General features: G+C 42.0%; 1 protein-coding gene across 2 annotated transcripts; it reads left to right on the plus strand.

The window, feature by feature from the left end:
* The first annotated feature begins 15,536 nt into the window (after positions 1-15,536).
* On the plus strand, positions 15,537-19,783 carry fas (Fas cell surface death receptor). Of its 2 annotated transcripts, none has more exons than XM_080507164.1 (9): positions 15,537-15,598; positions 16,022-16,155; positions 16,330-16,464; positions 16,659-16,776; positions 16,906-16,970; positions 17,818-17,916; positions 18,030-18,085; positions 18,373-18,391; positions 18,517-19,783. In XM_080507164.1, the coding sequence occupies exons 1-9, from the start codon at positions 15,543-15,545 to the stop codon at positions 18,795-18,797; spliced, it is 963 nt and encodes a 320-aa protein (XP_080363290.1). In that variant the 5' UTR covers positions 15,537-15,542; the 3' UTR covers positions 18,798-19,783. The 2 variants fall into 2 exon arrangements, with proteins under 2 accessions (XP_080363290.1, XP_080363289.1); XM_080507163.1 differs by having other exon boundaries at positions 15,542-15,610.
* Positions 19,784-20,391: the final 608 nt, after the last annotated feature.

The raw sequence follows: 20,391 nt of genomic DNA on the forward strand, positions 1-20,391 counted from the left end.
GCACACACACACACACACACACACACACACACACACACACACACACACACACACACACACACACACACAGAGACACACACGGTGTATGTGTACTCCAGTATGAGCCCAGGCAGAACCACAGGGGTGTCAGTTCTGTGTGCCCAGACTCACACATATGGTCTTTCTACATGTCCGTTCCTCTTCATGGTGGTCTTCCTCACTCAGTCCCATCAGCGTCAGCTCATCCTTAATTATTATCACCATCAGTGAGACAAACGTATCCAAACTTAGTCCGATTGCATTCACTGAGTAGCATGTGCTCGATCCTCGCTGAATATTTTTGAATTAATCTCACCACAATAAAGCTGGAATCCTGCCGAGTTTTTTTTTTTTTTTTTTTTTTTTTCAAAGGAGATTAAAACAAATACAATATTAAACAATTACGGCTTTCATCAGCATGTTGTTAAGCTCTCGTTGCAATTCCTAAATGTATTGTTTTACTCTCATTCATCGTCTGTTATTGTCCCCAGAAATTTTTGGGTCGTTTCATGTTTAGGATTGTAGAAAGTGTGTACATCGTCCTTTTCATGCCTCCAGGTAGAAACTGAAAAGACAAAAATGAAAGATGTAAAAATCTAAAAGCTGCTGTTCTTCTCAGACTCTGTCCTTACTACTGATTGATCACGAGTCACTTCAGATCTAACTGTCATTCAGGACTATGGAAGAGCATGTCGTGGGTCATTACGGACTGGAGTGAAGGTCTATCCCATCTTTAATGAATGCTTTGGGAAGTGAAAAAAACATAATTTTCTATCAACTGCACTAAATTGTTGTTTTCCTGAGAAATGACTTTATATTTACTCAGATTTAGGATGGAGGGATTACAAAACAAAAAAAGAAGAAGAATCCAGTGTCTAATGAACCAGGCACAGTTGCTACAAATGAAATGCAATAATTGAGGCAGTGGTGGTGATTTGTTACTGTCCAAGATGAAGCAAATACCCAATTTCCTGGCGGATTAATTAAGGTTGTCTGGAGTGTTCTCCTCTTTGTGTTCAATGTGGCATTTCCCTGAACTTTGCGAAAGAAAAAGAGACGACACGTTAAATGACATCACTTATCTACGTGAAATAACTTCTTGTTGGAGTTCTGTTGAAAAGGTGTCCATTAATAAGAAGGAATATTTCGAGTTGTTTATCTTTTAAAAATCTACTGCCACCATCTGACCTCCTGTCACCACAAGCCTGCCACCAACTGTACTACGTTTACCAACTCAGCGTTAAACAGAAAGCAGGAACTGAACACAAATAACCACCAGAACACACACGCACACACACACACACACACACACACACACACACACACACACACACACACACACACACACACACACACGCACACACACACACACACACACACACACACACACACACACACACACATTTTTCATGTATAAAGGTGCCAATTCATCTGTTATGCATCTCTTTGGACTGTGGAAGGAAACATATATGCAAAAACATGCAAACAGAGTCACACGGAGTCAAACCCAAGATATTCTCACTCTCAATCAGCAATAATTTCAAGAGTCAACTGGTTATTCACTTTTCAGCAAATCATCTGCAGGGTTTCTCGTTTTGTGTGAATGCATCAGAATAAACCCGGCAGTGGCACACCGGAACTGGTGAAAGAGGAAGTGGAATTGGGAAGAAGAAAAAGAAACAAAGAAAGACAAAAAAGAAGAAGAGGGGTTTAGAAACAAATGCTCTTGGTGCGTACAGCCCGAGCAGCAGCCACAACGCACATGTGATGGAAATCCATTAAAAGTGTTTCTCGTCACGAGTTGGACCGACCGTTAATGAAGCTACGGTAAAATGTCTTCAGATGTTTGTTTCTTTTATTACTGTCAAGACCTGAGTCAACTAATGAGTCACACGAGGTCTCTCTCTCTCTCTCTCTGTGTGTGTGTGTGCGTGCGTGCGTGCATGCGCGTGTGTTTTCATGAATAAGAGAAGCACATGGAAACATTTACTGTATGTTTGTCACCACTGATTGACCCCTCCCCCTCCTATTACCCCCCTCCTACACACACACACACACACACACACACACACACACACACACACACACACACACACACACACACACACACACACACACACACACACAGTGTAATCAATGAAGAGAACATATGTGCCCATTCTCCTGAATAATAGTCAACTTGCACCGCCTCAGGCGAGAAACAAAGAAAAAGAAGCAGAGAAGATTGACTGTAATTCTTATGTGCAGCCAGAACAGCACGGACACATTATATGTAAACCTGCATGTAAAACTGTGGGCTCACATGCGGCAGCATCTATGAACTCGTCACACTTTACTGTGACAGCCTCTGTTCTCCACCTGACTTCTACCCCTGAAATCTTAGGGCGAGCGTAATCCTTCCCTTGAGCCTCCGCCTCCTCCTCTCCGTCTTCTCCCTCTCTTCTCTCCCTCCATCTAGTGTCATCAGGAGGGTAATATGAGGCATATGGCTGCTGATGACAGTCTCTAATCCTCGCAGATAACTGATAGTTACCCGCGCACCACTCCTCATTCCCATCTCATCCTCCTGTATAAAAGCCAGAACAAGGGGGGATGAGACGCGGCGTCTCTCCGCTCCGTGTCTCCGCCAGCCGAGAATCATTATCTGGAATGACTGATGTGAGAACGGCTGATGGACAAGGCCGATATTAGTGTTTGTGCCGAGAGTGAGAGTTAGATAGTCAGACTTTCAGAGTTCAGGAGGAGAGACGTCGCTTCGGGGCGTCTCGCACTTTGTGGGATGCATTAGGAATAAGAGAAAGCCAACGCTGCTGCTGGAAGCTGAAGTCAAAATCCTCGCACACTCGTGTGATGTTTTTTTGGGGGGGGTTTTTTGTCAAAGGGTTTATATGTACAAGTTACCAACACGTCAGTTCTGAGCTCATCACCTCCAGCCTGCTAAAACCAGCCTGAGGGTGTTCAGTATTCAGAGTTTGCTTTTCTGGTGGCTTGAAATAAAGCTATAAACACTGAAATAAATACATGAAAATGGAAAACAAAAAAGTACGCTGATGCAGCATCACATGCTTGTTATTTGACATTTGCGTCATTACCATTCCTGCTGTAATTGTACTATATATGTCTAATAAACTATGATCTTATATAGTGTCTTCAGTAATCTCAAATTCATGTGAAAAAACATTTTAAATGAAATTCTTGTGTTGTAACTTGCAGGATATTTGCAGCAATAACATATTTGTAATTTGACATCAGCATCATTGCCCTGCTGTGAATGGACTTTGCCTACAAGCCTGTTTTAAAGTGTGTGTTAGCAGCAGTTTGAAGCTTGGATGGAGACACTGTCATAATTTAAGAGTCTCGATTAATAAGATCACAGAGTTTAATGACCGCTGCATCTCAAACGTCACTGGATGCAGCTGACATTGACACCTGATTAAATATATACTTCACCGAGTGGATTTATAGCAATCAAAGTTACTTTAACACCCAAATGATATCAAAGAAACGCAAATTCACACGTGTGAGACCTAATCAATGAACTGTGAACCAACACACTGCGCAGGCTTTGACTCATGTTGTCATTTACAAAGGACTGAGGGAAGCTTCTCACTACCAGAATCACTCGTCTCCATTGCATTTGCATTAGATATGTCTCTTGATCAAAGAAACACCACTTTAATCTCCTCTTGTTCCCATTGTTTTATGATAATGTGTGAAAAATTACAAAGAATAAAGGACGCTGAGGAATCAGATACAACTCATCCATTAAATCTCACCCTGGTAACATCCAACACTATGGTCTTACCATCACAAGAGAAAAATATATGTGGAGTTATATTTAGTTTATTGGCTCAGAAAAAAAAACAAAGTACAAAAGGAGTGTTTGGCTTCCTCCATTTGGTTGCTTTCTCTTGCACTTTTGCCAAAATGTTTAACTTGTGCCCGAAGCATACGGACAGGGTTTGAGTGTCAATGTCCTTTGAGATGAGAATATCAGTGGTTGTTTTCATGAACCGTGCAGCAACAAACATCTTGCGTAAACCCAGTCGTTGATGGTATGCATTTATTTAAACCTTCTGACGTACCTGTAAACGACTTGCCTCGCAAATGTTTACAGCTATTTTCACCGGAGTGGACGATCCCTCGGGGTAAACCGCAGTGGGGCGTGGATATGGAAAGTTCTGCTGGGTACAAACAAGTGTACAAACAAGTGACACACTTTCAGGAGGCCTGGTGGATGTCAGTCAGTCACAGGAGCGGGTAAGCGTGGTCCATCCTCTCATTTAGAGCCTGCCAGTCAGCCAGCTACTCAACCAGGCCTGAAACCAGCCAACCAGAGCATTTTAAAGGGCCAGTGATTTGACAGAATCCCGTGGGGGGGGGGGGGGACAGAACGCGGGGATTAGGATTAGCAGCTGCTTCCCCTCAAACACTGGAGAAGATATGCTATAGCTACACCGCGCTGATGGCAAATTAATAGATGAATAGAACACGCGCGCGTCGTCTCAGATAATGTGCTAAAGCCCCACATTTTCATAAATAGCGAGGAAGGTGTCCTCTTCTTGAACCCGGCCGTGTGGATCCGCTGTCACACACATACTGAGTAGCGAAGCGAGGGGGAGCAAAGGCATATTGTGGCCGTGAGAAAGGTTTAAAACATCATCACTTTAATCTGGGAGCACAAAGCCAGCAACAGATTATGCTTCTGCCTCTCAAGCGGTTCTGCTGCAGATCCGGTTTAGATGACCCCCGCTAACACCCTCGGAGACAGGGGCTTTTAACCCCAAACAAACACCGATGGCAGGCCGCCATCAAATGAGAACACACACGGCAAGCACACACATACACATCATCCACATTCATGCACACTGGATTTACCTACCCACAGCATCCACACACACACACACACACACACACACACACACACACACACACACACACACACACACACACACACACACACACACACACACACACACACACACACACACACACACACACACACACACACACACACACACACACTACATGCCAGTTCCACTTAACTCCATTTCAGACTATTAAATAAGACACAAAAAAGTTCAAATTGTTGCGTAGCTAACAGGTTTTTGAGGTAAAAATGACACAGCTGCCTGTGTGAAGAGACAGCGCACGATGTTGTCATCCTTTATGCTCTCACCAGGCGAAGGAAGAGTGACACTGCTGGGATCCTGGAGAAGAGGGGTGAAATAAAGGTCGCATGTGAATTATCCAAAGAGTGTCTAATTTAAACGGATGACGTGTCTATATCTCGCTACCTGCGGCGCTAACTTTAGCATGCCCACCTTTGTCATCGAGAGCCTCTCAAATTGCAGGATTTGTGTGGCTTCCCGAAGACTATTTTCCATTAAATTCCATTAAATGTTAGTCATGTTAGTCATGTTGTCATTCTGTCTCTGCAGTTTGGTGTCTCTGAATGACCTGGTGTCCTGATTCCAGGCCACAAAGCCCCATCCACTATATTTTTCTGTTTTCCAAATACATTAGGATTTCATTAAAAGTCATTCTAACAAGTCAACAAACCAACATAAACAAAAAAAAAAACCCAATATTTGGACTTTACTTTTACAGTGCATTGTACTACTTCAGCCAGTCACTGTGCTCCTCCTGATGGCACCGATGCGAGTTTCTCATTGGGGTCGTTTGACACATGGGCCAGGTGAAGTGGGGAATCTGACCACCAACACTGTGAGCCACAACTGAACAACTTGAGTTAAAGTTGTAATATCATTAGTTGCATTCCAGGTGACTATTATCAACCAAATTGCAAAATCAGATAACAAAGGATGTTTTTGTTTGCTCTGATGGAGTTTCCACTATGGAAAACTCTATGATACACATGGGAAATACATCAGGCTCCACTAAAGCAAATTTCTCTCTAAAAAGAGCAGAGGCATCCTGAGGTAACGCACAGATTGTTTTTTTCTCTCTCTCCAACTAAACTAAACTGGCACAATTAGCTCATTCTGAGATAATTAAAAATCCTTTCTCTCGTTGATTAAAAAGAAAACTTTTAAAGGCCACTGTGTGTGTAAGCAGAAGGAAATTCAACCCTACTTTTGTATTCAGTGGATATCTGTCCAAATATTGAACTATTTCAACTCACAAAATTGATATTCACTGTATAATTTACTATATTTTTCTTTTTAAAAAGCTCACTCATTCATGTTTAATGTGAACTATGCATTATTTAAGCTGTATCCACACCGAACGAGAACTTAACCTTTGCTAAAGAGAGACAGATGCAGCACAAACGGAAATGGAGAGCGGGAGAAAGCGAGATGCAGGAGAGGAAAGGAATATAAAAGTGGAGTAAATTCGACGGCGGTTCGCCACAATTCGCTGGAGACCTGGAGGATGAGTCAGAGAGGAGATGGCCATGTCAAAGAAAATTATGAAAGTAAGAAGATACAGGGAGGAACGAAGGGGGAATTCTAAAGCACGAGTAGCATTCTGTTTGAACCGAGCCCTTGATTTTGAACTTGGAGCATAAAATTATTAACAATGCAATCGTATCTCAGTCCGCTTCTTTAAGTTTGAGCTCAAGGAAAAGTTATTCTCCGGTGTGAGGAGACTTTTCTTTAAAAAAAAATTTGCCTCACACTTTAACTTGGCTTAAACTAATTGGGCTCAACACCCTTTAAATTCATGTCATGTCTTTGCAGATCTGCCCATTTTCTTTTCATTTTGCAATTGTAAAGCTTCAACCACTCAAACCACATGGAAAATGTCCCCACACCCATAAATAACGGTTATGTGTGTGCGTGTGTGCATGCATTTGTGCGTGCACGTCATAGATAGAGCACACCCTGAAGTTTCCTGTCTCAAAATAAAGGCTGATAACTCACGTGGGCACATCCAAGCAAACCACAGTCAAGATACATTCGAGCTGGACAAAAATCGAACTTTTGAAACAGTTAATTAAATCACACATTAAACATTGTAATTTCTTTCATAGTTTAGATATTAAAAACAATGATCCTATGTAAAGCAGTAGCTACTGTGATACAGAACCTTAAAGCCCTTTAACTTCAAACTGGAGTTTTCAGAATGGGTTTAAGACAGATAGAAGGACCCCGCTTCATTAAAATCTGAAGGGCCTGGTGCTCTCTTTGCTCAGGCCGTGATTCCAAACCTTTTATTCCACAAATAAAATGTGTCTTATTATCATTTTCTTTGACGTCCAAAGCTCGCAGCAGGCAAAGCCTCGGGCCTCCTTATGGTCTCTGGCGCCTTCCCCATGTGGCATCAAACCTAAATCTAAAGCACTCTTTCAGGCCCTAATAAGAAAAGTTCTGAGTGCGTTTGCACCTCCCAAAAAAAAAAAAAATCCAGATGATTTGAAACAAACTGTTCCACTGAGCAGAAAGTTTCCTCAGAAACAACTGCCAGTTGATCCTGGAGTGACAAATCCAGACCAAAAGCAGAGTGTCTGACGCAACTAAAAGTTATTAGAATATGCAAAATTTTATCCACAGGTCCTCATATGTTGTCTGTTATCAACTTATATGTGCTTATTTTCTTATGAACCACCAGTGCAGTCCGACATACAAACACACACATATACACGCATATACACCACCTACACATGTTGCTATGGCACATGCAGAACACATGTGTTTCATTCTTCCAGATTTGATGCACCACACATTTGAGATGCAACAGTGGGAATGTAAACTTGATATTCCTGTGTTACCAGAAAGCAGCCATCAAATTCTTCCTAATAATTTCAACAATGACGGGAGACTGCCGTCCGAGAGACAACGACAAATCACCGAGGTGTCATGTCTGTTCACTTCTTGAGAGAAAGTGAGTGAGTGTGTGTGTGTGTGTGTGTGTGTGTGTGTGTGTGTGTGTGTGTGTGTGTGTGTGTGTGTGTGTGTGTGTGTGTGAGAGAGAGAGAGAGAGAGAGAGACCCTATCTTCTGTACTTGAGCACAAACCACTGCCACAAATAAGTGAGCGTGATTCATCGCTTCCTTCCTATTAAGCATGAATAGTGCAGGAGCAGAGGGTGTAAACCAAACGCTACAGTTCAGAGTGCCGGGCCCTCCACCCCTCTGCATACATGCATGCATGCAAGCGAGCATTGTGCTCCACGGTGACATAACTTGGCGCGTGTGTATGTCTTAAAGCAGACATGCAGGACTCTATGACACACAACATACTTTTTGTTTCACTTATACATGAGGTCGGCTACAGACTCTGTAGTAATCCAGCTTTCTCACAATTTAAAAATGTATAAGGCGCGGGTGTGTGTTTGTGTGTGTGTGTGTGTGTGTGTGTGTGTGTGTGTGCACGCACGTGCCACTGAAAAGGCTCCGCTCTCGACCTCTGGTGCCATCTGCCAGTGACAGGGCAGAAATGCAAATCAGATACAGTCAGATAATACATCAGGCTCGCTCCTTCCATTAGAGCAGCCTACAGAAATAAACTAGGTCAGACAGACCAGCAGCCAGCTGTGTGTATGTGTGTGTGTGTGTGTGTGTAATAAGGCACATGCGCCTCTCTTTGTGTGGGGAGACAGCTATATGTATGTGGGGGGTGGGCTTTCAGTGAGCACTAAGAGGGTTCATAATATTCCTACTTGTAATACGGCACACTTAACAGTCACAAGTAACATATAGACACATGGCGGCTTCGTCACGTCAGCGCTCCTTTCAAGATGTTTCGACTGAGGAGGCACAGTGTGACAGGGCGAAGGAGCCGGGTGACAAATAAAGGCCCTTATCTGACGCTGAAATTAGACCACAGCCAGAACGCAACTGATAGGGAGCGTATTAAACTCTCGAAAACGAACCTCCCGGGAGGGTGATGCAACGCAGAGGCAACGCTGGCGTAATGCAGACAGATGCGTCCTCCTCTCTCATATTGCCGCGACGCCTCTGAATTATGAATGAGGCCCCATGCACATCTTCAATGCAAAAAAGGCTTCTTCTTCTCCTCGCGCGCACAATATACTGTTTGGTTTTGTTAATACCCAACGCTTGAAACACAGCTTCTCGTCCTCACTGTTGGTTGTGATAAAAATCTTAAGTAAAGGCTCACAGAGTGTTTCTGAGAGGCCGTTTTAAATCCCCTTTGTCTGGGTGTAGTCAAACTGTGGACAAAGCAGATGGATTAGAGGTGCAGATCTAAGACAATTGCATTCGAGGAGCTGAAATACTGGGACATTTCAAGGTTTCTTTACTGTTAGCCATCACTTTATTGTATCTGCACTTGTTCTTTCACAAATACACATTCAGTTGTCTTTAAAATCTGATATTGCCAGATAATAAATCCAGATTCGAAACAGGCCTGTCAAGCTTCTCTTATTCAATCCATCTGATAAACATGAAGCAATATGAGCTGAATAATAAATGACTGCATGCCTTTCTGAATCATTTCAAACGTGGGCTCTCTATTTATAGACGCTCAAACATTTCCTTCTCCTGCTAACTTTCTCTGTTTTCTCTCTCTCTCTCTCTCTCTCTCTCTCTCTCTCTCTCTCTCTCTCTCTCTCTCTCTCTCTCTCTCTCTCTCTCCGGCTGATTTCAGCCTCAGATTGTAAATTCGGTCGCAGGGGAGGGTCAATGATTCTCATTTCCTGCAGTTTGGTCCTCTTTAAACAAAATGACTCTCCACTCCCTGAATTCTCTGAAGTTTCCTCTGAGACATCTGCAGCTGCCTCGTGTGTGTGTGTGCGCTTCCCTCTGTGCCGGTGTGCATGAGCCGGTGTGCGTTCGCGCCAGTTTCGTAATGTGCATGTGTGCAGTGTGGCATGTGGCTCCTGGCATGCGAGCGTGGCGCGTGAAGTTAGACGAAAAGGTGACATGAGATGAAAAGGTTAATATTTTCCAGGCTGGTGGGTGGGAGGTGATATCTCTGTGTGTTCGTGCGGTGTGAGTAGTGTGTGTGTGTGTGTGTGTGCGTGCGTGAGACTTTTATTGCACATTTGTACGTGTTTTCTGTGTGGGTGAAGCAGAAAAGTTTGGTGTAAAACACTGCTATGTTCCCAGAACATGGATTGATTTTCAGTGGAGTGAATGCACTGCAGAGGCCATATTGATTTGATTGCGTTTGTCAGAATATCTTAAAAACCCGTCAGGAAGATTTGCACATTTAAGTAGGACATAAGATGATGGGTGAAGGTCACAATTAATTGCTTTGGTTGCACATCCACTCAAACAGGATTTGTTATCACTAAGTGGAACAAAGTGCAACAGTTCTGGTTGTTTCTTATCAAGTGTTTCATACATATATCCTGTGATTTGAAAACACCGACTCCTATTCAGAGGCACATTTTGAAACGCTTTGTTATTAAAAGCATTGCAGATTCAATAATTCTTTGATATAATAACCACACACAATTTTGAGGATCCATGAAGGCACAACAGATGATCAATTATTCATCTACACTGTTATGAGGTACAGTATCGATGTTGTTTGGTGAAAACTGAAAAAAATAAAAATGAAAATCCACCAATTCAATTCAGGTGATCTTGGATTATTTATCTATGCATTTGTGAAAACTGAGTAAGACTAAATTAATTTGTCCACTGGTTCTGAAAAGATATGAGAATATTGAGAAAAAACACTGTCAGAGGTTCAGAGTCACAGTTCATATGTTACACCTGAGCTGTGGTTCCACCAATGTCATCTTCTAACATGCAAATCTGTGTGTGTGTGTGTGTTTTTTTTTTTATAAAACACATGTCATGTATTTGGTTTATTTTATAGCAGGTTTAAATACTGTGAAAGTGTCAAACCATTCCGTCTATAAATTATTTGATAAACAAGCTGAATAGTATTGCAAAGTGGAAATATCATAAACATTAACCGCACCATTTCTACACAAGCAACTCGTTTTTCCAGTGTGGGTGGAAACGCTTCAGTGAGACGAGCAGACGTGACATAAAGACCTACATGGCGGTGAAGTGGTTCGCTGCCTCGCCCCATAGTGAGAAAGTAGTGGTTTGAGAGTCCAAGCAATTCCGTGTGGAGTTTTCATGTTCTCCCCTGTGTGTGCGTCCATTTATTTATTGGGGAGGGGGCGTTCCAAAAACATGCATTTTATGTGGGATTTTTTTTGTGTGTGGGATTGGCTCCAGAACCCGACAATCCTGAAATGGATAAAGCTGAATAGAAGATAGATGGATCGACATTAAAAATTAGAACTAAACAACCGATTTTAGCCAGAAGCTGCTGTGCAAGCAAACAACCTATTTGCTGGCAAAAAAAAAAAAAAAAGTGTGACTGCACATAGAAATCAATTTTTGTAACCAAAGACTGTTTTCAAACTGTGGTGGTTTATTGGATTCAACTTTTCATTCAGGACACTAAGCCGTGGAGCTTCAGCACACTGAAAGAGAAAAACAAATTTTGCAGTTGGCCTTGGTGATGACCCATTCAGAAAAGGTCAATGGTATCCATATTCTCTGAAGACGCAGACACAAAACTGCCTGTTGGCGGTAGAACTACATGCGGAACTTAAAAAAGAGAAGATCTTTGCCACTTGGAGAACGAATTTGTAGTCCGAGTAATAAAGGACATTAAGATGTGCCAATAAGGGCTCTCACGTCACATAGATTAGTTTTTCCTGAACATGCACCTCGTCCTTCATCCATAATGGTTGCAAATATGTAATGTAGATTGCAGCTAGGCTATAAAAGGTTGAGAGACTTTGAGGACAACAGACATAAAATTTTTTTTCAAATCCTGCTGTGTGTGAGGGCAAACTCAGAAACGGGGGGGGTGTCCTTGAGGACAGGAATAGGAGGATGCCCTTTCGTATAATGGCTTCGACAAAGGATAAATGGGTGGAGTGGACCCGCTCGGAGGACAGCGAGGACAGGTAAAGGACGGGACACACAGCACACTGGCATCACTCTGGCCTGCCTGCAGGCTCAGCTCAGTCTCTTGCTGTCTTGCTGCTCGGTTCCGATGAAGTCCCTAACCGGATTTTTTTTTTTTTCTCTCTCCCATACAGTCCCAATAAATCCATCTCTGTGGGATATTCAACCGGAATTATTCTTGTCTTTGCTCTGGGAAGGAGACGTCCAATCGGCACTCCTCACCATTGTCTCCCCACCAGACAGCCCAGTGTACGAACGCTCCGGGCCAAATTCCCCGTCTTCCATAGGCGGACCATTGCCCACAGATACACTCAGCTCTAATTAGGCAGACCGCTGGACGTGTTGCTGGGGGAAATCTCTCTGCACAGACTTATCATCTAGTGGCAGCTTTGCAGATTTAAGTCTTTTCATCTAGTTTGTGTGCCTGTGTGTAAGCCGGCGCCGAGGGAGCGAGAAGATATCGTAGTCGCGTTTGACGATTTAGTGATGAACTAATTCCCCCACTTTTATGGCACGAAGCAAAAAGAAAATATGCATGTGTGCAGCCGTGTGTGAATGTGTGTGTGTGTGTGTCCGTGCTGCAACACGTTGCACAGCCTTGCACGGGCCTGGTGCTCCTGCGGAGTGTACAGTGTATTTCAAATCTGTACAACTTCGCTGAAGTTTCCCCGGAGACCTGCGTCATCAGCACCGAGGTTATTTCCTGTAGTTGAAGAGCAGCATGACTCTTTTCCTGTTCTGTGTGTGTGTGTGTGTGTGTGTGTGTGTGTGTGTGTGTGTGTGTGTGTGTGTGTGTGTGTGTGTGTGTGTGTGTGTGTGTGTGTGTGTGTGTGTGTGTGTGTGTGTGTGTGTGTGTGTTAAGAAGAAGGTTTGTCCCCACACAGATCCAGTTTCTTCTTTACTGGACAAACATGCAACAGACACTAGGTTCCCATCACATTTAATATTAAATTATGTCGGTGACAAAGACCAAAGCTAATGTAGTTTTCGCATTCAGCCTCTAGTTTCTTTATGGATTCTGATCACTGCCTGTAGGCCTGACCGGACAGTGTCCCTTTTTAAATTGCCTTCAGTTTAAAGAAGTTTAACCTGAAGGAAGTGAAAAATAAAATCGGTAGAAATCTTCCCCGACGTGCAAGAAATTTGGAATATAACAGAGTATCGTTAATAGTGTATTCTAAAATGAAAAAAATATAGCAGTGCAGTGTGACTGCAGTTGACTAAAATCTACGAAACCCACAGTTTGAAGTCTCCTCTCCTTCTCAAAAGAGAAGAGCTGTTACCTGCCGCCTCTCCCAAATCATCTCTCCTCTCGTCTTCTTTGTCCCCGGGGACGCTTTGCGTCGCAGCCCCTTCCAGCAACTCCCTCCGAACAACAAAAACATTGTCTTATTCTAACCCCCCCCCCCCACACACACGCACACACACACACACACACACACACACACACACACACACACACACACACACACACACACACACACACACACACACACACACACACACACTCCATCTCAGTGGAGCTATTACTCTGCCTTACTCTGCATATGACCCGGGGGCGATAGGAGGCGGAACACATTGGCCACCGATGATAATGCTGCTCTGCCGAGCAGAAATCTACGAGCTGCAGCTCTCTGGTGGCTGTGTTTTTTTGTTGTTGCTGTTATTGTTGTTGGTTTTTTTTAACAGCTATTTGATTTTGTTGTAGTACAGCAGAATGGAGGAGAGTAATGCTCTCGTTGTGGCCTATTTTGTATGCTGTTATTACATTATGCACTAGCCCACACAAGAGAGAGTATGATACATGCATCCGTGAAAAGCAAGAGAAGTGCAACAAGCTCGTCGACTGAGCAGCTTGGAAAGATTAATATAATATTTTATATATATTTCTGGCACAAATTTGAATATATCTTGAAGCTGTTGTTCAGAATTCCTCTCCTGATTTGAGTGAACATTTGTTATTCAAATAACTAAATAGAAACTACATTATGATTAATTGTGGTGTATGTATCAGAAAGAAGAAAGAGGCGGGTCAGCTCAAACAACTTGCTCTCCATTTGTCTAATTAAAAACTCATAATTTCTGATTGCCCCGCGACACAGACTGGCAAAGAACAGAAAGGGCCAGTAATTTGATACTAAATCAGGAGTCCTGCTGCATGATAAGTTTTATCCCTCAGCCAAACACACTTTCACCCCGACTTTTGTTCACAGATAAATCTGCTGTTGAGGCATTTAGCACATATGTAATCTGCACGTAATATAACACTTCACTACATGTCCAACACTATACGGATACTTTATGAGTCAGGTAAGGTGTAAGAGTGGGTTGCACGTTCACTTCACAGTGAGAATATCACCAGTTTAAGTTTGTGCTGCAGGGTTTCCTCCCACAGTCAGCAGACATGGAGTCGAGGTCAATTGGTTACTTGAAATTGCCCTTGGGTGCCAATGTGAGTGGACATTTGCCTTCTAGACTGGCAACTGAGGGTTTTTGCTACCTTGAATGGATCACTCTATCTTTATTGCCACTATGCAAAAATGTACAATTGATCTTTTAGTGTCTCTCAGAAAAAACCCCAACAAATACTGTAAGAGATACATAAAAAAAGTAAAAAATACAATATCCCAAGTTTTAAGCTTTTAATTTTATGTCTTCTTGTGTATATGAACAAGGATTGTGAGCTGCCAAGTTATTTACATTATTTAAGAAGGATAGCAAAACGTTAACTTGTTTTTTTTTTTTTAAATCCTCACCCAAACCAAGCACAACATGGATTATACATAAGCAATAGTTGATATTATACTTTAGTATTACGTCATATCAATTTTGGACACCAAAGAGCAAAAGCCTCCACAATAGACAGCACAAAGCTAGAAAGTGCAACGACGCCTCCTAGTGGCATGAACTAAGTCTGCAGGACAGATACTGAAACGTTACTTGAATATATTCATTACATTACACAGAGTTGATGAACGGTTTTGAGCTAAGGGGTATTTCCATTTTCAAAATGTCATGGAAAAAGAGAAAAGAAAAAAAAAAACACCGAAGCAATAGATATAGAATTTAGTCCAAACATGTTCCCGTGCTCCTTTAATTGACTTGCATCACATAGATACACTTAATTTGCATATCTGTCATTGTGGGAGGAACGATACTTTTGAAAGTTGCTGTTGGTAAGGAATCCTCAAACAATTTAAAATAATTTCAACTTTCAAACGTAAGCATCAACAAATTAAAAATATCCTTAACACGATTCTTGTGCAAAGCCACAACAAATATATTAATCCAAAACAGTTGTAGCACCAGGAGACAATCAACGCCTGATCCTTACACAGATTGGCTTAAAGCGTGACTTTTGCTCCAACACATGATCTCACTGGCAAACATGTGGTGGGCAAATTCAAGTCAGGGCAAACTCTTACTCAGCAGAAAGTAGAAAACTGTATTTTGCATGCACAGTGGCGAGGTTGGCGCTCTTGCCTCACAGTAACATATTTTCAAACCTCAGTCGATCACGTGCCCTATGAAAAAAAAACAACAACACCTAAAAAACCCACTTCAAATCACCATCATCACTGCGCTTGCGCAGTGCAAGATTTCCCGGCTGGTGCGGGCGTCAACTTCAATTTTGAATGAGAGAAGGTGGAGGATGGCTGCAAACCACACCAGAGTCCCGGTTCGATTAATCGTTTTTATTTTATTCTGGTATGTGTTACTGTAAGTATTGTTAAGTAGGAGACGTGATTATAATCCGGTGGCCTCACTGGTGTGTGCGTGTTTTTGACGTTGTAGACATGTCTTGACGTCTCTCCTCCCCGGTGTTGTTTACGTGATTTAAAGTAATTTATAATAACAAATGAACAAGACCTATGACTGAAAATGAGCCGGATGTTAAGCTTCTTTTTTTTTTTTTTGGAGACGATGATTTGCGGTTTCTCTTTTCTTTTACGGCGAATAAGTTTTAGTTTGCGTGGGGGGGGCTAACTAGTGAGGTAACAAAACTCGCCTTAACACCCGAGTTTGACAGCTATACTAATTCCTATGTGGTCGAAAGTACATCGGTGTTTACTGTAAATATTCGTGTTTTGTTTACTAACTTTCACTTTCGTTTTCCTGCCCGTGTCTCAGCCTGCCCTGCTCTTCTCAGTCTGACGTTAAAGTCGGTGCGAATCCATGGAGAGAAATAATCCGCAGCAGGAGGCAGGTGTGCGTGGACGGCACCTACGAGCACGAAGGCAGGACCTGCTGCCTCTGTGCTGCTGGTGAGTCGCAACGTACTGGGGAAGTATATGTGATTTATAAACAATTAAATTAAACAAACGTTCAAATACCGTGAAGATGAGTCTTGTTGAGCCCAAGCACGGTTTGTTTATTTCTAAAAGTACAAAGACGTCGACTTCAAATGTGCCCTTCTTCTTATGTCTGCATACGTCCAGGTCAATACCTCGAGAAGCACTGCAGCTCAAGTCCAGATGATCGAGTCTGCGAGCATTGCCAGACCGGCACGTACAACAGTAATCCTAACAATTTTGAGTCCTGCCGGCCGTGCACTTCATGCTCCCACCCCAATGGTAAAAACAAAACGAACATCTTTATCATTTTCCTAATTAGTTCTAGTCGGTCATTATCAGTCCTGTGAAAGTAGCACAGCCACGTGACTAAATGATATACCGGTAGCTTTTTCAAAAAGTTTTATTTTGAGCCCTCCTGTGATGGGTTTTTATCAGTTCTTGTGATAATGACGATGCACCTGTTGTCCTTTCAGCTAATTTGGAAGTTGCTGAACCGTGTACCATTGCCAGAGATACGAAGTGTCGATGCAAGGAGAGTCATTACTGCACCAGCAACACAGGGAGCTGCACGATCTGCCATCCCTGTAGAGTGTAAGTTCTGCTCTTCCACGTGAAGACTCGCTGGCTCTCCTCAGTAGCTCTCTCTCTCTATCACTATATATATATATATATATATATATATATTTTTTTTTTTTTATTTTTTTTATTTTTTCCCCCCAGGTGTTCAACCAAAATTAAGGAACCCTGCACTGCCACTAATGACACAGTCTGCGATAAACCTGAAGGTTTGGAATTGTTCAGTCTCATTCAGTGTGGGATAAATCATAATGGTCTTATTGTGGGGCACACCATAGAAACACAGAGTTGCTTGATTCAAACCAGAGAGTCCCAAACTTTTTTCATCTGAGCCCACCCAGACAACCTCTATAAAAGGATGATGGTTCCTGTTTTTGATTAGTGTTACATGCAGTAACAACATACAAAAACATAAAATGCCATCCTTCAATGGCCGGAGCAGCCACACAAACAGTTTCTCAGTGAATAAGTGAATAGTTATTTATAATGTGACTAAAGCAACAAAGTTAAACAAGTCAGGAGTAATTAATAAATAAAATAAAGAGTGAACTCGACTTCAAAAACAACCAGAACCACACCAATCTCTCAGGTTGCAAACCAAAAGAGTAAAATAAACATGAAGTCTTGCCTCCCTGTCAAATGTCAAAATGAGAAAATGCATTTAACTTAAATTCACAGATCACGTCAAACACACACAGGCTGCTTGCTCTCTCCCGGTTGACACACACTGAAGGATGACAACATCCCTCTGAACCACTCTGCCACCTGGTGATGTCATCCTTCCCTCCTCAAGTACCTTGTACTTAAGGAGGCCAATCTGTTCTTCGGAATGGCACAGCCCTATTTACATAATTAATTGGTGGTGACCACATCCACTTCTCTTTTTGACTGCCCCAAAACCTGAAAACACATATCTGCAAAATATACACAGTTCAACTGAGACCCACTTAAATTGTTTCATGTAGTTATTATTATATAGCCACACGATTCCTGAAAGAAAATGTCATAATGTTGTAGTAATTAAGACACATTGGTGATTTGGTGTTTTTGTCACAGGAACTCCCACAACAGCCATCGTGGTCTCTGTACTTGTACTGATAGTAGTACTAGCAGCAGTAGGAGTGGCAGTTTTTATCTGGAAAAAAAAAAAAGCGGGTGAGTATTTCTGCTACTCATTAAAACCTGCTGTGCACTACAAGGTCAACATTTATTTCTTCATTAAAAAAAAAATAAAAATAACGATTCTTTATCTTCTTTTTTGTCATAAGCGAAACAACCGCAGACTTCAAGTACAACGCCAGATAATGGAAATCAAGCTGACGTGGTAAGTTAATCTCTTCAACTTGCTCTGACGCGATCCGTTGTAGGATGTTTAGCTTTGACTTTCCATCAGACTCACATTAACGTGAATGATAAGTGATTCTGTCTCTTCTCTAATTTTGGTGAAGCTGCCCCTCTATGAAAGAGGCACAGGTTAGTCTGAAAGGTGTCTGCGCTTGTGTGCGTCCTTGTGTCGGTGTTGCTGTAAAAATGTGCAAACAGTTTTGTTTGTATTTTTTTTTAATCAAAGTGAAGTTGGCGGTTAACCGTTATTCTGTTTCTGCTTCACAGGAGATGCAGCTTCTTAATGGTATGAAACGCCAAACATGAATCCAAAACAATTGTTTTCTCAATTTGAAAGTGCATTGTTCTCTGTTTCAAGCTTGACGTAGAATCTAGCCTTGTTGTTAACGTTTCAGTGGCACTCTTTTGCAGACATTGAGCCTTTACTGCCGAAAATTGCTGAGCAGCTTGAATGGAAGGACGTGGAACATTTGGCGATGCAAAGCGGGATGTTGAGCGCTGCTATTCAATCTTGTATGCTGGACTACCCGAATGACAGTCAGGAGCAGACGCTCCAACTGCTGAAGAAGTGGGTGGATACTCAAGGCAGGAAGGCCTCAAACAAGCTGGTCCAAAACCTTCGTGATAGCCGCAAAATCGCCAAAGCCGAGAGGATCCAGGACATCTTATGTGGCAAGAATCTTACTGGATGAACTAGTTTAGTACACTTGAGGTCTGATGCATGATGCAACCGGTTTTTTATTCACAAAACTTTACAGAACACGCATCCACCCAACAAGAAGTCGGCTTAATATCCAGTCAGTAGTTGCAGTCAAGACATCAGACATCGAGACATCATGTAAACTGCACGTCGGATTGCTCGTCACTGAGCCGTCTTGTGGTTGTGTCAGGCGGCGTCACCACGTCACGCTGAGAAAATAGGCAGTGCGGGAAAGCACGACTGTCCATGCCGCATCGCACAAAGAAGCTGTGAGGAAAAAAACTAATCCATCTTCAATATTAGTAGGCTTGAAGGTAAAGCTGGGCGTGGAATCGTGCTGCGAACTGCCTCCAAGCAGCAGAGCATGCTGGGGTTTAATTTGGGCCATACAAACTTGCACATCAATCTGGTCACTTTATTCAGTGTTCCTGTAAATGGCACCTTATAATCATATCATTGTATAGTGTTCATTCAGATTGCAAGATGTTTACATGAAATGATTAATTTGTGAATGTGCTTGTAAGATTTTGTTTTTTATTTGGAGTATTTTAAAGAATTTTGGAAAATTTGTAAAAGCGGTTGTTAAATATATAATATATATGTTACACGACGACTGTGATTTACAGACGACGGACTTTATCGTTGATTAATGAACTCTTGGGTGTATCCAGTTGTCTTTCACTCACTCTGCATGTACTGAATTGTACTATTGACATAATTGTGTACATTAAGAACGAGTGAAAGTGTCAAATGGGATTTTTCTCCTTACATTTTGTGGTTGACCTTAAATCATGTAACACTGATGCATATGTTTGAGCCAATCTGTTCATTGGTAGCTTCAGAGACGAGTATTTTCATTTTCAAAAGCATCAGCCTAGTCATGTCAACTATAATTGATTCAGAATTTCCTTGTTTAACTTAATCTCTTTCAATTTCAGTGGCTCAATTAGCAACACTGTTGGACATTTACTATTCATTGTTGCAGATGATCATTGTTCATACATTGAATATTGAGTTACAAAAGATTTTATTGCTGTTTCCAAGAGAAAGATTTCTGTATTTTCTGTCTCCATTGTTCCTTTATTTATATCCAGTGTAACTTTGTGTCGAGCAACAGCTGATTTGAGTAAACCCTGGACGAGTTGCCAGTCCCTCATGGACATACAACCACTCATATTCACAACTACACAAAATTTTGAGTGAACAATTGTTTTAGGATTATGGTTGGAGTTCATTTCATGCGCATGGGGAGCATACAAACCTCACAGAGATGCCCCTCGTACTAAGAATATCCTTATTTGCTATATTACATCAGAAAGTGTAGTTTTTGACATGTGTCATGAATGTTTTGATTTACTGAATTTGAAATTCGGGAAATGATTAATCATGACTTCCAGGGAAAGACTAAGAAAAAAGTTGCAGAACAACAAGAATCATGCAAAATTGCTTTTGATCAAGAGATTGTTCTTATTCAGCAAAACATAAGTCAACTTATATCTCCGCCCTCAACAGTAGTGATAATCTTTTGGCCCTTTGGGAAAATTAGTTGCCCACCCGTGGTGTAAACAGTTCACTCAGCTCTACTG

Source organism: Blennius ocellaris (genome assembly GCF_963422515.1).
Source record: "Blennius ocellaris genome assembly, chromosome: 13".
NCBI classification, from domain to species: Eukaryota; Metazoa; Chordata; class Actinopteri; order Blenniiformes; family Blenniidae; genus Blennius; species Blennius ocellaris.